At 37.3% G+C, this 23,401-nt stretch overlaps 1 protein-coding gene across 1 annotated transcript in view; it reads left to right on the top strand.

Moving 5' to 3' along the window:
- The window catches only part of UBE3C (ubiquitin protein ligase E3C), a 63,905-nt gene that overhangs the window by 6,336 nt on the left and 34,168 nt on the right, over positions 1 to 23,401 (top strand). The window contains exons 2-13 of the mRNA XM_015832523.1: positions 1,181 to 1,234; positions 2,797 to 2,871; positions 5,141 to 5,287; positions 8,005 to 8,120; positions 8,466 to 8,623; positions 9,135 to 9,288; positions 10,923 to 11,143; positions 12,361 to 12,509; positions 14,544 to 14,731; positions 19,636 to 19,722; positions 20,839 to 20,996; positions 22,705 to 22,937. Coding sequence (XP_015688009.1) covers positions 1,181 to 1,234; positions 2,797 to 2,871; positions 5,141 to 5,287; positions 8,005 to 8,120; positions 8,466 to 8,623; positions 9,135 to 9,288; positions 10,923 to 11,143; positions 12,361 to 12,509; positions 14,544 to 14,731; positions 19,636 to 19,722; positions 20,839 to 20,996; positions 22,705 to 22,937 — 1,740 coding nt within the window. The remainder of the gene's footprint in view (positions 1 to 1,180; positions 1,235 to 2,796; positions 2,872 to 5,140; positions 5,288 to 8,004; positions 8,121 to 8,465; positions 8,624 to 9,134; positions 9,289 to 10,922; positions 11,144 to 12,360; positions 12,510 to 14,543; positions 14,732 to 19,635; positions 19,723 to 20,838; positions 20,997 to 22,704; positions 22,938 to 23,401) is intronic.

Genomic DNA, 23,401 nt, shown 5'->3' with positions numbered 1-23,401 from the left:
CTCATCTAAGTCATTGATGAAAACATTGAAGAATACTGGGCCTAAGAGGGAGCCTTGTGGTACGCCATTACTTACTTCTCTCCATGTGGATGTAGTGCTGTTGAAGACTACTTGCTGAGTACGGCTTGTCAGCCAGCTACAGATCCATCTGATGATGTTGTCTGTCCCATCTTTTTCTAGCTTACTAAGCAACAGGTTGTTGTCAAATGCCTTACTGAAGTCTAAGTATACTATGTCCACAGCGTTTCATTGGCCTACTAATTTGGTTACTTTATCAAAGAATGAAATAAGATTGGTTTGGCATGATCTATTGTTGACAAACCCATGCTGGCTACTGGTTATAACTTTGTTTGCTTCTAGTTGTTTGCAGATATGTTTTTTGATTATCTTTTCCAAGATCTTCCCAGGTATTGATGTTAGACTGATTGGTCTGTAATTTCCTGGGTCTGTTTTTTTCCCTTTCTTGAAGATGGGAACCACATGAGCCCTTTTCCAATCCTCAGGTACTTCCCCGATGCTCCATGATTTTTGAAAGATAAGGTGCAATGGTTCTGAGATAACATCTGCCAGCTCCTTCAGAACTTTATTGAAGTGGACTTGGGGAAGCTAGTTCTCTCTACCAAGAGAGCAAGCATTTCTATTTTCAGAAGATGCATTCTAAAATCAATGAAGTAGATCAGGGATCTCCAAACTCTGGGCCCCAGCCAGTTATCGGGCCACAGCCTGTTTGAAACTGGGCAGCGGGCAGCGAGATGGGCAAGCACGTGTGAAGCTCCATTCACGCAAGCAGAGGGCACTTGCATTCACGTGGGAAACTCCACTTGGGCGAGTGGAGGGTGTGCGTGCCCACTGCTCACACAAATGGAGCTATGCACGTCTGCCTGCCACTTGCACACCTCCACCAGGCTGGGCCGCCAAACTGGAAAGTTTGGGAACCACTGCAATAGATGCTTAATATAGTTGCAAAAGCATGTGTGATGTAAACTGCAATATAGTCTTTCACTCAGCTGAAATTATTGGTATAATTGGTTCAGCAAAGACTAATGATTGTAATCCTTTCTGTGGGTTGGGAAAAGATACATATACATAAACGGATGTACAACTAGTATAAAGATGTTCATATAAAAATTCAGCACCTTTCTTCAGATAACATTTTTACATCATGTCTGTTCTTTTCCAGGAAGAAAAGGCATCTCTTTTGCATCGTACACAGGAGGAGAGACGAAAACGAGAGGTATGATGTAAATAAAGCACAATAAAAAGGAGCTGGTGGATGAAAATGCATGTTGCTAGATAAAAATTAAAGAGATATACCTTGTTAAAATTATGGTAATATTAGAAAGTCATTTTAATTGTTTTATAGGTTTAGGAGTGTAAACCACCCAGACTCACTTCATTGAATTGGGCAGCAATAGAAATAGAATGAATGAATAAAAATAAACACGTCTTTAAATGGTGCAAAGTTTATAAAGTAGAAAGAAATGTCAGTCTATTGAGAACCGAAATGAACACAAATGAACATACAAATATTGCAGTGTTGACCTCAAACCTGAAATATTGTGTACAGCTAGTCCTCCACTTGCAACCATTCATTTAGTGACTGTTTGAAGTTACAACAGCACTGAAAAAAAATGACTTATGACCATTTTTCACACTTATGACCATTACAGGATCCTCGTAGGGCAATTGGCAACTGGCATGTGTTTATGACAGTTGCACTGTCCTGAATCATGTGATCACCATTTGTAACCTTCCTTACAACAAGCAGTTTATGGTGAAAACAAGATTCGCTTAACGATCACATGATTTATTTAACAACTGCAGTGATTCACTTAACAGTGTGGTAAGGAAGATCGTAAAATTGGGCAAAATTGACTGCTTTGCTTAGCAACAAATTTTGGGATCAATTGTGATCATAAGTTGAGGACTACTTGTATTAGGGTTCTATAACCTCTAGTTTCTTGAATTAATAAACCTATGTATATGCAGCACAACATACAAGTATTGTATTGTGTTTCATCTAAATATAAATGGAAAAATCAGTTTTTGAAGCTGATTTTTTTTCTGTTTTAATAACAGCTCAAATTAATCAGCAGCTCATAATTACTGTGGTCTGTCTTGTCTCACTTCTCTTTTCTCATCTGAAGTTAATTGTGTAATAACAGATCAAATCAAGATGATAAATCAATATTTGGGTTACAGAATAGAGGAATGAGATTCTTACCAGGATTTCAGTTTTTCCTATGTTGGCATTCTCCAGAATTAAAAATAGTGTGGTTGATTATGCGACATTCAACTCATTCGTTTAATATTCCGCCTTTACTAGTTTTATAAAAACTCAAGGTGGTGAACATATCTAATACTCCTTCCTCCTATTTTCCTCACAACAGCAACTCTATGAGGTGGGTTCACTCAGAGAGAAGGACTGGCCCAAAGTCACCCAGCCAGCTTTCATGGCTAAGCTATAACTTAGGTGTCTCCCAGTTTCTAGCCTGGTTGATTAGTCAATCTCAGAGGCAGGTGATATCAGAGTAAACATCTGAAAATGTACCTTGCTCTTTTATTGGAAGAGGGTAATTTCTTTGTGAACCAATTTGACAAGCAGTATAAAAATATTGTAAATCAATGTTTCTAGGTGTCTGGTATCTGAAAGTGAGAGACTTCTCTTTATACTCGTAGAAAACTAACTAAAGATGTTGGGAGTGTGTGTTCCTATAGTGAGCACTGAATTGTTGCCATTTTGAATTTTGAATTACAATGCATCATATTTTATTGACTTTTGACTTATCCCCTTAGGAAGAAAGGAGAAGACTGAAAAATGCAGTCATTATCCAGTCCTTTGTTCGGGGATACAGGGACAGAAAACACCAAGTAGGCTTTTTTTCATGATTTTTTTTTTGAGTATTTTTGATATTGTACAGCAGATTATATTATAATAAATTATATTAAAATGAAATTAATAGTTCTCATACTCGTTATTTTATCATTCTACCTGTTAATACTGAACTTTTGTCCAGATCATGAAGTCAGTCTTTGTGCAGTTCAGAATTAAATTAAACTCAATTTTTCAGCCATGAGGGTTGTATATAGGATGTAGAATCTAGACTTATGCATTATATATTGCAGTTAAGTTTTAGAAACACTTGTAGATGATTTATTGGTGTACGAAAACATTTCTGTTGTGAATTAAGGCAAATATACGTGTCTCAGGATAATGTTGCAGGGTCCAATCTGGGTCGGTCACTGGGACCAGAGGTTTAGTCTTCCGAGCTTTTGGACTCATGTTGGGGCATGTCAGACTCATGCTCTACCCGAATGTGTAAAGTTCTTTATAGAGCACGAATCTGACATGCTCCAACAAGATGTTTTACCAGAACTTCTCTCTACCAAATTCTGGAATCAGAATGTATCTACTAGAATGGTAGACAGACTGGTAGAGGGAAGTTCCCTAAGGATAGTTCCAGTATGGGTCCAAAAGCTCAGAAGACTAAACCTCTGGTCCTAGGGATCAATGCAGTTTGGATCCTGCAACATTTCTGTTGTGTTTTGGTCTGCTATGATGGTTATATACAAATATTGTCTAGAAGTAAAAGAATAACAAGAGTTGGAAGGGACTTTGGAGGTCTTCTAATCCAAGCCCCTGATCAAGCAGGAGACCCTATCTAATTTCAGACAAATGGTTGTCCAGTCTCTTTTTTAAAGCCTCCAGTGATAGAGCACCCACAACCTCTGAAGGCAAGCCATTCCACTGTCATGAAATTTCTCCTTAGTTTTAGGTTGCTTCTCTTCTTGGTTAGTTTCCAACCATTGCTTCTTGTCTTGCCTTCTGGTGCTTTGGACAATAAATTGATCCCCTCTTCGTTGTGGAAGCCCACAAATTTTGGAACACTGTCACCTCTAGTCCTTTTCTCTAGACTAGACATACCCAATTCCTGCAACCATTCTTCATGTTTTAGCCTCTAGCCCCCTAATCATCTTTGTTGCTGTTCTCCACGCTCTTTCTGGAGTCTCAACATCTTTTTTTATATTGTAGTAACCAAAACTATATGCAGTACTCCAAGTGTGGTTTTACCAAGGCATTATAAAGTGGCCTTGATTCAGCCTAGGATTGCATTTTTGGCAGCTGGCTCATATTTAAGTGATTGTTTACTAGGACTCCAAGATCCCTATAGTTGCACTATAATTCTTTATTGTTTTGATTTATATTGTGTAGGAAGATTTTTAGTTTTTGTGACTATTGGAGGCAGAAAACATCTGAATTCTTATGAACCTAAGAATTAGTGGATCTAAGGCAGGGGTTCCTAACCAGGGGTGCTTGCACTCCCTGGGAGTGTGAGACAATATTCCAGGGGGTGTGAAAACTTGGGTTTTCAAAATTATAGTGTATATGCATAATTTGTTGCTGTTATTTTGAACTGTTATAAGGGGTGTGAAAATATATCAGAAGCGTTCTAAGGGTGCGGGGTATAGAAAAGGTTGGGAACCACTGATCTAAGATCCTGAACAGCTGGATCTTTGTTATTTTAAAAATGAAGGAAAATTATAACGCCACATAATGATTTAATCTAGAACAGTGTTTCTCAACCTTGACAATTTTAAGGCATGTGGACTTCAACTCCTAGAATTCCACAGCCAGCATGTGTTGATGGAGAAAATAGTACTTGATGGACTTTTGCAAAATTAATGAACTTTTTGTTGTTAATCTCAGTAAAATAAGAAAGCAAGTACCTGTCTCAATAGTTTCCCACACATTGATTTTATTATTAGTTCTTTTTGACATAAAATGAGCTCTGATTGTCTTCTTTAATCCATAGGCAGCGTTTATGCTTGTGTGTGGGATTTGGATGAATGGTGTCCATTCTAGAATTGATTAAATGACAGTAGTACTATGCAGTTATTGTAGATTATTTATGTCTGATGCTGTTATCCAAATATTCCCAATTTTTTATTGGAACACTTATGCATAGCATTGTAGCCAAAGGTATGACAAATTAATAATATGAAAGATGACATTCTTATATTCATAAGAATTTAATTTGTAAATGAAGTTTGCAGTTACAAATTACATGTTGAAAATGCATGTTAATTAATGCCTGGACACTAGATTTCATCAGCTTTACTTTTATTTTTCAATTTTAAGTATGCTACTCAGAGGAGTGAATTTGATCGCTGTGCTAATTTAGCACAATCTGGAGGAAGTTGCTCCTCTGCCACTGGAGTAAACCTGACTCTCTTAGTTCGCCAGCTTCTGTTTTTCTATAGATATAATGAAGATTCCAAACGTTTGGTAAGTAGTGATATTTCATTTTGTTTTCAGCTTTTGGGTAGAGGTGTTAGGCTGGGATTTAGAAACCCAGTCTGGGAGAAGTCTCTTGGTGAATGTTTCTCAACCTTAGCATCTTTAAGGAGTGTTGGCTGGGGAATTCTGGGAGCTGAAGTTCACATTCTTAACGTTGCTAAGATTGGGAAACACTCGCCTAGGTCAGGGCTTTTCAACCTTTTCACCCAGTGTACCACTTTTAGGATATGGCAACATCCGAGTACCACCACTCGCCTAGCAAGGTGTCAAAAACCTGATGACCAAAAAAAAAAAAAAAAAAAAGAAAGAAAAAGGGAAAAAATGATAAAGTACAGGTAGTCCTCTACTTGCAACAGTTCACTTAGTGACTGTTTGAAGTTACAATGGCACTGAAAAAAGTGCCCCCCAAGCCACAGCCGAGAAAGACACCTGCCGGCCCACCCGGCGGCGCTCTTCCTCCTGTCCGAGGTTTTCATTGTTGTCAGCATTTCTGTTGAGGATTGGCGGTGGGGGTGGGGTGGGGGGTGTTTGGTTTTTTATTCCCCCCGTCTTCTGGGTGGTTGCAGCAGGTTTTGGTCACTTCACATGACCCTGGGACACTGTGACCGTCATAAATATGAATCAGTTGCCAGACATCTGAATGTAAATCACAAGACCCTGGAGATGCTGCAACATTCCAGCTGATCGGCGCTTCTTCAGGGCTCAGCAGAAGCACCAGGATCAGCGCCGAGCTGCAACTGGAGCCTGGCGCTGATCCTGGCGCTTCCGCTGAGCCCCAACAGCCCTGAAGAAGCGCCGATCAGCTGGAAAGCGGCACTGATCCTGGTGCTTCCGCTGAGCCCTGACAGCCCTGCAGCTCCAGCCATCTCTCGCTCAGGCTTGTGCGGTGCTGCCACTGGTTCAGCTCATTCCCCTCCCCCGCTACTTTTCTAGGATGGTCGCGTACCACCTGCCAGATGCCAATGTACCACAGGTGGTACCTGTACCACTGGTAGAAAAGCCCTGCTCTAGATTTTGGGCAATTAAAGTCTGAGAAAACTCTGGAACTCAAATCTAGACTTGCACAAGATCTTTTCATCTTGTGCAAGGAAGCTTTTCCTCATCCCCACAACTGTTCTCTCATTTTGGGGTATAAAATTATCATTCTCCCTTCTGTGGATAGGGGCTTCCTCTGTTCATTTTGTTTTGTTTTGGGTTTGGAAAATACTGCATCACGATAATCTTAAAATATTGACGGTGACTGATTCCTAAATGAAATGGATTTTCTAATCCAGTTATTTAGACATAGGTTTGGTTTTGGCCTGTTAGATATTCCTTGATAGGAGAAAGACAGGGGGCACAACCTTTTCGTTTTCCTGGATTTCTCAGTAACCCTAGGTACCATTGGCTTTGATATTCTTCTGGAGTGATTGCCCCAGCTATCTTATGGAATTTTTTTTTAAAAAAAATAGCTCTGGATGGCTATCTCCAGAAGTTGGTACTTGAAGGTTTATGCCGACCGATGATGTTTATGCTGTTGAGTTTCCCAAGATTCCTTTGTACTCCCTGTGTCAGTGATGGTGAACATTTTGGGCCGGATTTGTCAAAAATTCAAAAAATGCCTAACTTGACTCCTTTGGCATGACCCACACTGCCCCTCCCTCCCATGACAAAAGAGGTCTGTCTGGACCTCCTCCCTGGAAATCGCACGAAAAGGGCCCGCTCTTGTGAGGTCTCTGGAGCCTCAGAAAATAGTTGAGAGTGCTCCCACGGTTTTCGGATGCTGCGCAAAACCTCCATACAAGCAAGCTCAGAGAGAGCACAAAGGACCCCTTATTTCAACCCTGAGTTACAAATATTCTCTTTTATTGGAACCTCGATGGTTAGTCCTTGACTAACAACCATTCATTTAGTGACCGTTTGAAGTTACAGTGCACTTAAAAAGTGATTTATAATTGTTTTTCACACTTATGACTGTTGTTGCATTCCTGTGGTTGTGTGATCAAATTTAGACTCTTGCAACTGGCATGTATCTATGACTGGGGCAGTACCGGGGGTCATGCGACCTTCTGATGAGCAAAGTGAATGGGGAAACAAGATTTATTTAACAACTATGTAACTGATTTAATTGCAGTGATTCACTTAAAAAACATGGCAAGAAAGGTCGTAAAATGGGGCAAAACTCACCTAACAAATTACCTTGCTTAGCAACAGAAATTTTGGACTCAATTGTGTTCATAGGTTGAGGACTACTTGTGCAGTAGGAAAGGTTTTGTGGATTTTCAGAATTGCCTAAAGTTCCCCCTACTGCTAATAAAACCTCTGTCATTATTCAGTTTTTCATTATTATTTCTATTACATACAAAAAAACTTTGTTATGACTGAGTTGAAGTAGCTTAGAACTTAGTCAATCAGGAAGCACTCCCTTTCCCCCCCTGTACTGTCCGTTTTTTATATATAATTTTATTAATTGCAGTTCTAATTTTATGATTCTGAATTACATGTTAAAGTGCATGTTGGGTAATTTTACATCTTTCTTTGTATTTCTAACATACTGAAATTTAGAGTAAGAATGAAAGTTTTCAAGCACTTTGTGATAAAATTTGGTCCTTGTTAGTTTGCTTTTCTTTTGCATGATGCAAAAATAGCATTATTGTAAGGTATTAAAAAAGCAGCATTTTGTATGTTAGATCATTTTCCTACTTTGTGGATTTTTCCCTTTTCAGATATGGATATGCCAAAATTTGATTAAACAAAATTCTCAATTTGTAAAGCAGCTTGATGGTCCTGACAGATTTACATGCTTATACCAGATAAAAAGGTTGTTGGGCCTCTGTTGCAGGTAAATGGATATACAAACTAATGAAAATAGCTTGCTGTACATTAATATATGTTCCATGAATTTGGTTTTTAATATGATACATGTGGCTAATTTCGAAATATCATAGGTGTTTTGTGGGGTTGTGTTTTGGGATTCCCTATTCTTCAGATCATTTATGGTACTAATTTATTATTAGCATGAAGGAAATTCTTAAAATTCATTGCTGTCCAGCTGTGCTCTAGTAATTAGTTTTCATTGATTTCAAGTTGACTTCAGAAGTGAGGTATGAAAAAGCATTTTACCATGTATAAGAATTACTACAAGGGAAACAGTGTTATAATTTGTAAAATAGCTTTTCTGTTACAGATTGCTACAAAACTGCAATGATGACAGTCTGAATGTTGCACTTCCTATGAGGATGCTTGAAGTATTTTCATCCAAGAATACCTATTTGCCTGTTTTACAAGATGCTAACAATGTTGCATCAATAATTGAACAAATCTTGCACTACGTGATTCAAAATGGTAAGTATGATAATTAGCTTTTAGATCTATATTGAATGTTGAACTACGTATTCATTGGAGGTACCTTTGTAATAATTGCGACTAGTATATAATAGTTAAATAATTAAATGCACATTCTGCTGCGTTTTCATGCACCATTTTTAAATTAAATACTGCATGTTTTAGTAATGATTGTATAATGGAATCTGAATTTTCTAGTGTTTTATAACTAGTTTTCATTTTTTAAAAATTCTTAAATTTAAAAAAAATAAATTTAAATTTTCACTATGATTAGTGCTACATTCTTAATCATACTCTTATCTTTAATGAGTATGGCTTGTCAAATAAACAGGCTTTTAACTGGGCTATTATATTGCTCTGATCTTGAACCACAAGGCCTACCATATTACTTGCTTTACTGTGCTTACTACAATAGTAATGCTGCAAATACTGCAGTTATCCCATTGAAATGTATTGAATAGCGGCAGAAATGTTTTGATACTGCCTTTATTAAGTTGTCCTTTTCTTTTAGGATACTACAGATCTCTTTATCTCCTAATAAATAACAAGCTTCCATCAAGTATTGAGTATTCTGATGTCTCTCGGGTTCCTATTGCAAAAATATTTTTAGAGAATGTTCTGAAGCCATTGCACTTTAATTATAGTTCCTGTCCTGAAGTTGCTAGGTGAGGATTTTATGTTATGGGAGCAAACGGTTAACTCAAAAATATTAAACTAGTTTAATATTTCTGCATATTGTCATAATACAAAGAAAAACAATGATACTTCAATGGAGCAAATATAGGAAGCCTTGTAGAATAACTAGTTCAGAATTTTTGAATAATTTGATTTTATTGCTTGTCTGTGCACTCATAAAAGCAGATGCTCAGAATAGTTTTGAGGCATAACATAGCATGTAGGATTAATTAAAAAATTGTCCAATGTTAATGGTAAAACACAAACTGAGATCTGTTACTTGATTATATTGCAAATAACCAGAAATGTTGCTAAATTTTCTTTAATAGCAATTGTTGTAAAGAGGATATGAGTCTAGTGCTGGAATGAATACCTTGGGACTTATATTGTACTTTATTAAATATTTGTAAATCTTTTATTGATTTATCTTGCATTTGTTAATATTCCTTTATCTTATTTTTGCTTTCTAATGGTTGTGGCCTATAGATAGACTTAAATCTGCCAGAGTAGTTGAGAGCCAGGCAGAATGCAAGTTTAATTAAGTTATTTTTAGTAGTATTCCTTTATTCTTGTTTTTATTTTGTACTGATTATGGTTTTTTGGCCATTAATATAGATAGTCCTCAATTTACAGCCACAATTGAGCACAAAGGTTCTGTTGCTAAGTGAGACATTTGTTAAGTAAGTTTTGTCTCTTACCACATTTGTTAAGTGAATCACTGCAATTGTTAAGTTAGTAACATGGATGTTAAGTGAATCAGGCTTCCCCATTGATTTTGCTTGTCAGAAGGTTACAAAAGGTAATCACATGACTCCGGGACACTGCAACCGTCATAAATAGGAGTCAGTCTCCAAGCATCTGAACTTTGATCCTGTGAACATGGGGATGCTATAATGGTCCTAGGTGTAAAAAACGGGCATAAGTCACTTTTTTCAGTGCCATTATAACTTTGGATGGGCATTAAATGAACGGTTGCAAGTCAAGGATTAATTGAATAAAATTGATCATAAAGCCTGCTGACTGTTCATAAATTATTAGAGAACGGGCCTTGTGACTAGGACTGGGGCCCTGTTTGTGTTCAGAACCCTGTTTCTTGGTTATATTTGTGATTATGGTCTATGATTTAATCTCATCTGCAGTGGTATTTTCATTTTTCATGTTTTTATTTAGAAAATAGTTTTAAAATACTTTAGAAAGTATTATTTCACGGAAAGAGCAGTGAAGCTTGAAACCAACTTACAATAGAGGTAGGGGTCGGTCATCAGTAACTGAATTTAAACATGTTTGGGATAAACATGTTCATCATCTAACAAAAATTTAAAACAAAATAAATTAAAAATAAATTAAAAATAATAAATAAATTAAAAAGACAACAAAACAAACTCAAAGGGTAGACTCCACGGGCCACTAAGTCTTTTTCTGCCATGAGTTTATTATGTTTCTAACTTATTTTTAATTTTGTTCGCCTCCCAGAGTCACTTGTTGAGATGGGTTGGCCACACAAATTGATTGATTGAATGAATGAATAGTTTAAAGCCGCCGAGAGGTATTGAGTTCTGGGCAGCTTGCAAGCTTAATTAATTAATACTATTATTACATGCATTATTTTCTTTCTCTATTGCAGGCAACAGGTATTTGCTGCTTTTACAGAAGAATTCCTGGCAGCACCTTTTACAGACCAGATATTCCACTTCATCATTCCAGCACTTGTGGATGTAGAAACCTGTTTTCCCTACGAACTCTTTCTGAATGCACTATTATTCACAGAAAGTGGTCATTTGAGGGAAAGCGAGAGAGCTCCTTGGCTTTTCTACTTTGTTCTAATAGCTGGTGAAACTTACTTAGGTATGTAAAACAGTCTTAATTAAGTGTAATTGGTGATAGACACTGTAACAGGGCTTTCCCAATTTTGGCAAGTTTAAGACATCTAGACCAGGGCTTTTCAACCAGTGGTACGGGTACCATCTGTGGTACATTGGCACCTGGCAGGTGGTACGTGACCATCCTAGAAAAGTGGTAGTGGGGGAGGGGAATGAACTGAACTGGTGGGCAGCACTGCACAAGTCTGAGCAAAAGATGGCTGGAGCTGCAGGGCTATCAGGGCTCAGCGGAAGCGCCAGGATCAGTGCCGCTTTCCAGCTGATCGGGGCTGTCAGGGCTCAGTGGAAGTGCCAGGATCAGCGCCAGGCTCCAGCTGGAGCTCAGCGCTGATCCTGGCGCTTCTGCTGAGCCCAGAAGAACCGCCGATCAGCTGGAATGTTGCAGCATCTCCAGAATCTTGTGATTTACATTCAGATGCTTGGCAACTGATTCATATTTATGACGGTCACAGTGTCCCAGGGTCATGTGAAGTGACCAAAACCTGCTGCAACCACCCAGCAGACGGGGGGGGGGGATAAAAACCAAACACCCCCTTACCCCGCCCCCGCTGCCAATCCTCAACAGAAATGGTCACAACAATGAAAACCTCGGACAGGAGGAAGAGCGCCGCCGTGTGGGCAGGCAGGTGTCTTGCTCGGCTGTGGCTTGGGGGGCACTTTTTTCAGTGCCATTGTAACTTCGAACAGTCACTAAGTGAACTGTTGTAAGTCGAGGACTACCTGTACTTTATCAGTTTTTTCCTTTTTTTGGGGGGGGTCATCAAGTTTTTGACACCTTGCTAGGCGGCTGGTGGTACACGGATGTTGCCATATCCTAAAAGTGGTACAATGGGTGAAAAGGTTGAAAAGCCCTGATCTAGACTTCAACTCCCAAGCTTCCCCATTCATCCATGAATTCTGAGAATTGAAGTCCACACATCTTAAAAGTTGCCAAGGTTGGGAAACCTGCTCTATAGTGTGTAGCCATTTGAAATGGCACTTCGCTTGCCACCCTGCGGTTCTTTTCTTACAAGCCACAATGCCACTGCAGCTGCCAGAAGACACGAGGAGTTCCCTGGGGTTTATCTTGCAGTGCTCTGACCATGTATATGCTGAGGTGCCTGGAATATTCTTATTTTTAAGTGATTTTTGTTCAGTATGTGTGTATTCTACATAATGGGCTTAATTTGTTTTCCTTTACAGGTTCTCTTTCAGAAGAAGGGTTGCTTGTATATTTGCGGGTGCTCCAGTCATTTCTTTCTCAATTGCCTGTCTCAATGTCAGGTACAGATTGTCAGGACTCGGCAAGTGACTCTGAAGATGAAGAAATTAGTAAAATGTCATCCATGCCTGTAAGCTTCTTATTTCCTGTTTTAGATAATATAAAAATCTTTGTAGGCCTGCTTTTTCCTAAAACAGTGCACAGGAGAGGTGAGAAATAAAGTAAGAATGATCAAAGATGATTGTGTCAGGATAGATTCCCCAGAAATACTTTGTTAAATCACTCTATCAATGTAAAAATTCATGATATCAATCAAAGGCATTCTTTAGAAGAATATTGCCCAATATTTGCTTAAATGCTAAAATAGTAACTACAAGTGCACGCTGGTTTCATGGGTCTTTACAATGAATGCTTGAGAGAGATTCCATAGCAAATCTTAGTATAAAGATAGGAATGTTCTGTATGGATTAAGGCTATTTAGGACCTTAACTTTAAAGGCCCTTTAAAGTTACTGGTCTTTACTTTCAATTAATCCCAGTTACAGTCTCTGCAGTACCTTCAGAAGTAGCCCTTCATATGATACTGTGCATTGGCCTGGGAAGTAAATAGGACATAAATAAGATTGGCTACATAAAACTGTTTCAGCAGCTGCCTCTAGTGGGAAAAAATGGTAATGGCAGTCACAGTTATTCAGGCATATTTGCAGATGAGTAAAATGCACATACTTCTTGTCAATTCTTAAAATAATGCCTAATGCACATAGCAGTTCTCATACTCATTGATTTCTTGGGAAAGATGGCTTCATCATGTGCATGTAATTAAATATGTAAGGATCTTTTGATCAGTTTTTCAGAATGGAGATTTAGAGGTGGAACAGTAAGAATAACAAGTTAATATAAAAATGAAAAAGGAAGCCAAAATAATCACTTTTCAGTACACAATCACTTCTGATAGATGTCCTTGAAAGTTGCATCTTAAATATTTTTGTAGAGCCAGTCTAAAAATTATCTGTGGGAAGCACATCCAAACAAGTTTAAAATCTATGAAGGTTTTAGAAAGGATTCGGTGTGGGGGAGAAAAGTCTTGAAAGGATTTGAATGTTCTTTTTTAAAGTTTGGAGTTGAAATAAGCACGCTGTTCTCTCAACATTCTACCAAAACAGTGGAACATGATAGCTAAGAAATATTTGTCAGCGGAAGGATGGCTTCTTTAATAACATTCACACACCTGCTATTTTAGTTCAAAAGGGACCATATTCTTTCTCGGAGAGGAATTTAGTACTTCAACTTCAATTCTTCAAGCACTTCCTGGATACTTTTATTAAAGTGATTCTGGAATAATCCATAATGGCACCACTTAAGCTTGATCAAACATCCTTGTTATAAACTTGAGGGGTTTCTTTTCTTCCTTTCTTTCAAAATATATCAATTCTAGCACCTTATTTTATATGTCCTTTGGTTCTGTTAACAATTGGGACAGTTTATAAGTTTCTCTATATTCACTGGGAAAAGAAAAAGTGTAACTGTATATTTGTGTTGGTACACATTATTCATTTCCAGATATTGCAAAATGCTGACAATAGGTTATACACAACTAGACATGTTGGTTCCATTCAACATTGCAGAAGTGACATAATATTTTCTGGTTTATTGTGAAAAAGAATGGTATTTTAATAGGAGCACTGAATTTACAGTTGTTTAATAAAGTCCGCCTGTGGGTTGGGAATAAAAATTGTCACTTTACTTTGTATGGATTTAGAAATTCCCATCTAACTTGCTGATTTCAAATAGTGAAGAAACATTAATGTTAACATTTTCTTTAACATGTTGTTCAAATCTGAGAGCTACTAACTGATGTGCTATTCCACATATTATTTACTGGAAGTAATATATAATGAGCTGTGGTGGCGTTGTGCTTAGAATGCAGTACTGCATGCTAACTCACTTCCAAATGTTTGATTCTGACTGGCTCAAGGTTGACTCAGCCTTCCATCTTTCTGAGGTCGATAAAATGAGGACCCAGATTTTTTGGGATAATATGCTGACATTTGTAAACTGCTCAGAGAGAGGGGTAAAGTACTATGGAGCAGCATATAAGCAGTATGTAAGTGCTACTGCTAGTTTGACCAATTAAAATATAATCATCCTCTTTTTTAATTTTACAGGGTGATGGAAGAATATCAGTCCAATATATAACTGAAGAGTGTCTTTCAAAGCTGGACACAAAGCAGCAGACAAACACCTTGCTAAATATGGTTTGGAGAGATTCAGCTAGTGAAGAAGTCTTCACTCTGATGGCTTCCATTTGCCATACGTTGATGGTGCAGCATCGAATGATGGTGCCAAAAGTCAGGCAAGTGTAAAAAATACGTGAGTTCATGTACCTAATTTATTAGGATGATTTTGATCCATTCTTGTGTGTGTCTGTAACAATACTTCTTAATTAATCTGTTTTATGATAAGTTGTTAATCAAGTGTATTGATTCACAATAATGGAGAAAGTATAGACCTCTGAAATACTGTAGACTGACAAAAATGCCACTAGTTTGTCTTCAGTAGTAGTTATATTTTAAACCTCTTTATGATTCCAAAACATGAACAGTGGTGAATGTAAAGTTAATTCATTCAACAATACAGCATTACTATTTATTTATTAAATGTATACAGCTGCCCTTCAAAGGCAGTTCTGGGTGCTGCATGACAAATAAAACAGTCAATATAACAGATAAAAATCTAAAAAAAAGACAAATAAATAGCACTCCTATCCCTTTCCCTACCATCACCTTTTTGGGTTGTGGTCATAATAAAGTTGCTTGATTATATGCATGATATAAATAATACCTTGTAGTTTTGGAATTCAGTGAAGCACAATGAATTCAAATTGCTTTGTAAACAGTAGTGTGGAAAACAAATTGGTACTCTCTGTTTAACTCACTTCTGTTTATAGCTTTTGAAGGAAGTAAGATGTCATTGAACCTGTGGTAATTTGATTAGGGTAATTAGGTCTTTGTCAACTAATTGCAATAGTGCAGGATGTGAGGTCCAGAGATCATAGCAGAAGTTGAATGAGTATCCCTGCCTTTATTGCAGTTATTCTATTGCTTTAAGTAGTAATTATGGAATTTAAATGCATCATTGCATTGACGTGAAGTTTATTGATGAATTGCGTAAGAAAGTTGATTAGATGTCTCTGTGGTCTTACTGCATAACCACAACCTGTCCTTCAAGGAGCTATGTTTAAAATCCTGCTGCCTTTTGCATAAATATCTTTGGTTGATGTTTCCATGTTTTAAAATGGATGTGTAGCTGTGTCTAAGTCTCCCGTAATACAGGCTTTGTAAACTGATAATGGCAAAAATTCTGGCAGATACAAGTTTGCATGTGGTCCTGGATATGTGCTGACATTAAGTTTTCTACTGAATAAATAAAAATATCTTATCCACAGTTGCTTTACTCCCCACTGCCTTTCATCTTGTGGTAAACCTAAAGTAAGATGTTGATGCATCAGTCTATCTGCTTGTTGCTGTTAAGCCACAGTTTCAGGAATGCACGTATATAGTCTTGTGCAAAGCAAAGCAGTGGCTTTGTTACGCCCTGGTCTCTCAGTCTTTTCATAAGTAGATAGATAATGTATTGATTGATTAGTCTTATGACCATATCAAAAACACATTAAAAATGCAGGATATATGTTCAGGATAAAATAAATAAAAGGAAAATACAGTAATAAAATACACACGTGATAAATACAAACAATCAACATTCAGGAAAATACATTGCCTTTACAAGATACCCCTATACCAGACATGTCAAACCCAAGACTCGGGGGACGGATGCGGCCCGCGAAGTGGTTTCATGTGGCCCGCGAAGCCATCCTGGAAACAGTGAGGGAACGGCTCCTGCTGCCTTGGCTCTGGCCCAGGCCAGCCGGGAGCCAATGTACAATTTTGTGGTGGCCATCTTGGCACTTGCCCCGGTGGACCATGCCTTGGCACTTGCCCCGGTCCCACCCCCTTCTGCCAGAGACCCTCAGATCTGTCCTACTCCTGCCCAGGCCCCCATAGGCACCCTTGACGCGAATGATGTAGAACTGGGCACGCCCACCCAGTAGGCCACACCCACTCCATCCACACCCACCCAGTAGGCTGCACCCACTCTGGCCACACACCCCCGCCCCCCAGGGCAACCGCAATACTGATGCGACCCTCAGTGAAATTGAGTTTGACACCCCTGCCCTATACATTCAGTATAGCAGATTCTTATATCAACTGCCTTAACTTGGCAGTTCTGCTCACAATTTATAGATTAGAACCCAGGAGGAAATAGGACAATCTGCGATTCAGATCACAGTGGGTTGTTCTTTCAGGTAGCGGTGTTAACTCTTGAAGCCTAAGAAGGGCTTATAGTTGACAGTCAAACAAAACATGAGCAATATCTTCAGTAGCTCGGGCACTACATGTACAGTACATGTCCCTTTTCATAAGTAGATACAAGAAGAACCCTAACAAGAGGGTTTGTGTGATGAGGCTGCTTTTCAAACATCCCTTTGCAACACCTCCATGAAGCTCTTGATCTGATTACTACTTGGCACTTTAGCCTCCTGCAGTGAGTGGCAATCCATTTCAAGTTTGCATTCAAGACTGCCCTGTGGCTAACTGCAATTTCTCATTCATTGAAAGTGTATGTTAACTGTGGGTTAATGTTGAGATTTACACCTTGATTATTGCGCAGTGTCTGAATAATTTCATTTTATTTACTGATTCAGTGGCAAGAACCTTGCTATTCTTCGATTCTTATTGGAGTAGTAGATGACTTGGTAGAATTTTGGCATTGTAGGTGCAGTACAAAGAAACACAATCTATTTCCATATGTTTGGTGACTTTTAAGGTGTTTCTGGGTAGCAGTTGTATTTCATGTAAAAGTTTTCACCTTGACAATCACATTTAAAAATGCACCACGAAGATATTAAAAAAAATTAGAGTGTATTTCATGTATTGGTTCAGGGTTCCCAGAGGGACATTAGCAAACAAGCAATGTTCATTTAAAGTTGTATACTGAAGGGTTTCACTAGCTTATTTAATCTTATGTAATTGCAGTCACATCTGTTCCCTTCTACCTGCGACTTTTTGTAGTTTAAAGGAAGTGTCAAAATATTCTGTCCTCCTGTAGTGACCTCTGTCCAGCTGTACGCTGTCTTTGTATTGTATTCTCTTCATTAACTTAAATGGTCTCAGTGGGAAACCAGACCCAATTTATGGCCTAAATTGAAAATCTTGCCTTTAAGTAATTAACTTATAGCAATTCCTCGACTAAATAAAGCTTAATGGGTCATTTAATCTCTCCCATTCTACCAGCAAGAATTTGACACTTTTTAAAAAAAGAAAAGAAAAGCCAAGCTATAGCAATTTGGCAAAACCTATCATAGACATTTGTTTGTTTATTTATTTATTGGGCCTAATTAGCCAATTTGCAGGGTTTTCATAAAATGCTTACTTCATATAAAGAAGCAGTGTTATTCGATTTATATCGAATATATATATATATATATATTAAAACAAACAAAACCAGTGTTATTCGATTTATATCGAATATATATATATATATATATATATATATATATATATATATTAAAACAAACAAAACCTACAAAATGTCCTTTGGTTGCCAGAGTAAATCAACCTGTTGGGTATATATTTTCTCTCCACTTAATCCATGTAAGATATTTGTGATTATGAATAATATTCATATTATATTATTGAAATTACAAAATATTTGACTAATTGTCAGCAATGAAAAATTATAAAATATAGATAATACTAAATACATTTTTAGTATTATACCCTTTTGTAAGTTTAATTACAAAAATGAAATTATGCTGTGTGTTTTATCAATAATTGGAAATTCCAAAAGAAAAATATTGGAACCACAAGTACCAAGCAAGTATATAAATAGAAAATTCTTAAGTTATAAATACATAGTCATGGAAAATTTGAATCTTAAACATTGTAAAAATGTTCTCAGAGGATCAGGGTAATATGTGTTCAACTAGAAAGAAGTTTTACATAAGCAATGAATCCTAAGAATTTTGCAAGGAAAATTGGGCATATACAGTTTTAGAAGTAGATAATTAGAAAATTCAGTATCATCTGGCTATGCTTCATAGCTTTTCAAGGTGAAAAGCAAGAATTATTATTTTGAAAGCAGTAAATTTTTAAAATTTCTTTTACTGTCAGTGGATGTGGTAATATTTATTGCACCTAGACCGCACACTGACTATCAATTAGCTGCCTAGTGCAATTTAGCGCTGGATTTGACCTATAAAGCTCTTTATGGCTTGGCATCTGGCTGTATTCAGGTCTGCTTGCTCCAAATAGAATTGGCCTGACCCTTAGTAGGATCTAGGGAGAATCTGCTCCTCTTTGGGGCAGTAAATTGCTGAGGCTAGGAAACAATGCAAGTACTGGTCTCTTCCAATAGTCTCCATATGGAGATCAGGCTGCCCTCTTCCCAGATTGTGACCAGGTTGGGCTATCTCTGCTTTTATTCTTGAGTTTTTTTTAATCTTTATTTTATTAATATTTGGTTTTATGCCTGTCGTGAATATTTTAAATTGCATTTCTTTATATCATATTAACTGCCAAGAGTCTTTTAATTGAGGGAAAGTACAAAAATGGATGGAGATAAGGGTATAAAGGTAATTTTACAGCTAGGAAATTCAAAATAATAATAAATACAATGTTAGACATTCATATACTTCAGAAAAAGTTCGTGACTTTTCTGACATTTATGGTCTCAGTTAATTTCTTCCATAAGGATATTTGGAAATTTCAAATAATTGTAATAGGACTAAATAGTGACATGTCATTATAAGCCTGATTATAAACAGAAGATACATTTATAATTAAACATAAAAAGATTTTTTTCTATATTAATTTGGTCCAACTTTTGGTTTTATTATTTTATACCATCTTAAAATAACTTTACAGTTAATATACCTATATAAAATTGAATTGATTCTGATGATTTGTGAAACATGAAAAGGCACAGTTTATCACATTTATCTCTGTTTTTATTATGATGAATATACACTGCTTTTCCTTTAGTAGAAAAGACTTTCTATATTGATATGATAAACTAGTGGGAGAACCCTGGAATATTAATTAATATTAATGTCTAAGAGTGGTAACTTTGGATAAATTTTGAAAGAAAAGTTTAACAAAGATATTCGGTAAAATTTATACTTTCTCTCTTTCCTTCTAGACTTTTGTACAGTTTAGCTTTTAATGCCAGGTTTTTGAGGCATCTTTGGTGTTTAATCTCAGAAATGAAAACACGAATGATTACTGGGTATGTAGTTACTTTATAAATATAGAAAATATTCAAATAGAGTAGCATGTATTGTATTGACCAAACAGTTCCAAAATTACTTCACACTGAAAGGGTAAATTACTGATAATGTTTTTATTAAAACTGTCAATATTTCAGTAAAAAAAAAACATTAGAAAAGTGCAAGAGATTTGAACTTTCAGAATTACTTACACAAACTTAAGATATGTTCCTTTTTGTTATTCCATTTCCCTTTTTCCTCTTATTTTAGTTTGTATTTTAATGTTCAACTTTATCTTATTAAAAAGATATGTTCTTTAAGAACATTCCTTTCTATGCATGTGAAAAAGAGAAAATGTCTCTTCTATTTTATATACACCATTTGAATATGAGTGTGAGTTTTTTGGAGAAGGGGGCTCTTTTATTTTATCCTTATTGTTGATATATTATTCGTCTGCATTTTGAAATCTTCTTTAGCAGTGTTACCTACTTCCCACAGGAGGTTGTGAAAGCTCACCTATCCTGTAGATGGATAGTGGCTTCTTGTGAGCGCTCAGTTTTCCTTGAAGATGAAACAAGTGTGCATGCTGGATTCATAGTTTGATTTTGTGTGGTGTTGTATTCTCTAAATAACACTTTTGTGTTCATCTGGTAGCTGAGGGCAGGGATTAAATCAGTGTTTCTCAACCTTGACAATTTTAAGGCATGTGGACTTCAACTCCCAGAATTCCACAGCCTGCTGGCTGTGGAATTCTGGGAGTTGAAGTCCACATGCCTTAAAATTGTCAAGGTTGAGAAACACTGGACTAAATAATAAACTTTTACATTTCCTCTTGTTTTCCTAGTTAAGCTGCCGGGCAGTAACTGTCTAAAGAAAATACTATATTAATAGGTCTGTACAATGTTAATAGTTATTTCTTAAGAATTTATTTTCAGTATTTCATTAGGTGTAAATGTTACGTATTTTCGTACAGCCTTGAAATACTCTGAAAATATCATGTGGCTTCTAAAAGAGGATATTTCAGGGAAAAAAAATCCAAAATGGGATGTTAGAAATAATTTCTAATCTTTTCTTTTCCTACCCAAGTCATAGGTTTAAGTGGATAATAGGGTTATAATTTTTGTTTTTTTGTTAAGGTCTATGGTGCCGCTCCTTCAAGTAATTTCACGTGGTTCCCCAATGTCGTTAGAAGATTCTAGTCGGATCATTCCTCTCTTCTACCTTTTTAGCTCCTTATTTAGTCACTCACTTATTTCTATCCATGATAATGAATTCTTTGGTGACCCTATAGAAGGTAAGGGCATCGTCTTCTGTGGATTTTCTCTCGGAACTCATAATTACATCATTATAAACATATTCATAAGAGATGTGCTTCATCTGAAAACATAAAAATGTTTTTAAATGAAATTATTGAATATACACTTTTAGTTAATATTTTATTGTTTAATTATAAGCATTGCTTTGTTCTCTTTGTATTTGAATTTTCTAATCTGAAAATGGACACAGATTATAATGTAAACTACAAGATTTGAAAAGATCTTCAAAACAGACGAGCCATTAAAGGTAGTCCTTGGGTTATGATGGCAATTGGAACTGGAATGTCTTTTGTTAAGTTGAAGTCACAACATCACCACATTGCTTAGTGCTGGCAATTCCCAAAGCTTTGGTTGCTGTCATTAAGAGAGGACCATGCAAGTTTTAAAGTGAGGATTTCACATGATCGCAATATTTGACTTTTCCTAGCTTTCCCGTTGAGTTTGGGGAACATTGCAAATTGCACTCAGTGTGAACACAGCTCACTGCAGCATCATAATTGTGAGCTGGACACTGAGCACTTGAATTGTGATCATGTGACCATGGGGACAGTGCAACTGCTGGAACTCTTAAGCAATGGTTATAACCTGAAGACTACCTCGGATTAAATACAGCTTCCTAGAAAATTCTGCTGCTGTCTTTCTTTTGGTGTCTCTAGACAGACAGAAAATAAAGAAGAGTTATGAATCTTCTGTATTTTGCAAATAGGCTTGTTGTATAGATCTGATTTAAGGAAATTACGAGATGCAGTTAAGTTGCTGCTGAAATATCTCTGTTAATAAGACAAACAATGTTTATTAGATTACACTGGGTTGAAGAATAGACATAGATAGATTTCATTATTTCTATGGTATAAAGACAAGCAAATATCTTCTAGATATTTGGACTACAACTTTAATCCAACCCAAGTAGGATGGTTGATAGCAAGGCATCGTAAGAATTGCAATTCAAAACTTGAGAAAGAATCTTTGCTTATACCTATGTATTTCATTTATTGGAACGTAGTTAATTCTTCATTGTAATATATAGATCTACATGTCTGAAGAAACACATTGTTGTAAATTCAAATTATTTTCTCTTTTGCTTAGAACATTAGCTTGGTCGCATGCTAAACCAGTAGTGGCGTACCTATGGCACAGGTGCCAGAGGTGGCACTCAGAGACCTCTCTGTGGGCACGGACACTGTCGCCCCAGTCCTAGGCCTTCAGCTGGGTTTTATAAAACCTTTTCGCTTTAGGCCTCCGCCGCAGTGTGCAAAAAAAAAAAAAAAGGTTCAATCAATCAGTCAATTTTAACTTCTCGCAGAAAAAAAAAGATCTTGCTAAGTTGAAATTGATTGATTGAACTTTTTAGTCCCACCCAGTCTTCCTTTACCACTGCAGCCACGCCCACCCAATGGGCCACACCCACCCAATTGGCCACGCCCAGGCAATGGCCACACCCACCCAGCACCCGAACATGCATAAGTGGGTTTTGGGTTGCAGTTTGGGCACTCGGTCTCTAAAAGGTTCGCCATCACTGTGCTAAACCATAAAATGGTTGGCTTGTTTTTCAATGCAAACCAGACCACCGTGGATTGATCAACAAGCTATACTAAAAAGTCCTGTTAAAGTATTATGCTGAGAATTCAAAGAGAACAAGACTATATTCTTCAGTATGTCCTTAAGCATGTTTTGTCTTTTCTATAGTTGTAGGTCAAAGACAATCATCAATGATGCCTTTTACATTAGAAGAACTGGTCACATTATCACGCTGTCTTCGCGATGCTTGTTTAGGAATTATTAAATTGGCATATCCAGAAACTAAGCCAGAGGTTCGTGAAGAATATATTGCAGCGTTTAGAAGTATTGGAGTCACTACAAATACAGAAATGCAGCAATGCATCCAAACAGAACAGAAGCGGTGGATTCAGCTCTTTAAGGTATACAAGGGTGATTCATAGAGAAAGAATCAAAAGAACTTCCTTTTTTTATTCATATGGAGGAACTGGTGATAGCAAACCTAGAATGGGCAAACATTTAAAGTTTTATACAATGTCTTTAACTCTGATTCTGTCATAATTTTCTTCAACTTAATGCTTTCTACCATGTTTTCCTGAAAAACATGACCTGGTCTTATATTTTTTTGGCCTCCAAAAGAGGCATTGGGGCTTATTTTCGGGAAACACGTGCAAACTGAGATGGTTGGGTGCAGTGGGCAGGTGGCGGTGGGCGGCGGCAGAAGCATGAGGGGAGGCAGGCGATCCCAATTGTCTCTCAGCTTGCTCCCAGCTGTGCAACGTGTTGGGATTGTCGCCCCCCCCTCTGCCTGCTGCTGTGGGACTGTGTGGGCAGAGCCGCGAAGGGGGCCAGGAGGCTGAAACTGCCAGCCCAGGGACGCAGAGCT

Source organism: Protobothrops mucrosquamatus, unplaced genomic scaffold (genome assembly GCF_001527695.2).
Source record: "Protobothrops mucrosquamatus isolate PMUCROS unplaced genomic scaffold, P.Mucros_1.0 scaffold5, whole genome shotgun sequence".
Taxonomy (NCBI): domain Eukaryota; kingdom Metazoa; phylum Chordata; class Lepidosauria; order Squamata; family Viperidae; genus Protobothrops; species Protobothrops mucrosquamatus.
This window is presented reverse-complemented; position numbering and strand designations above follow the sequence as displayed.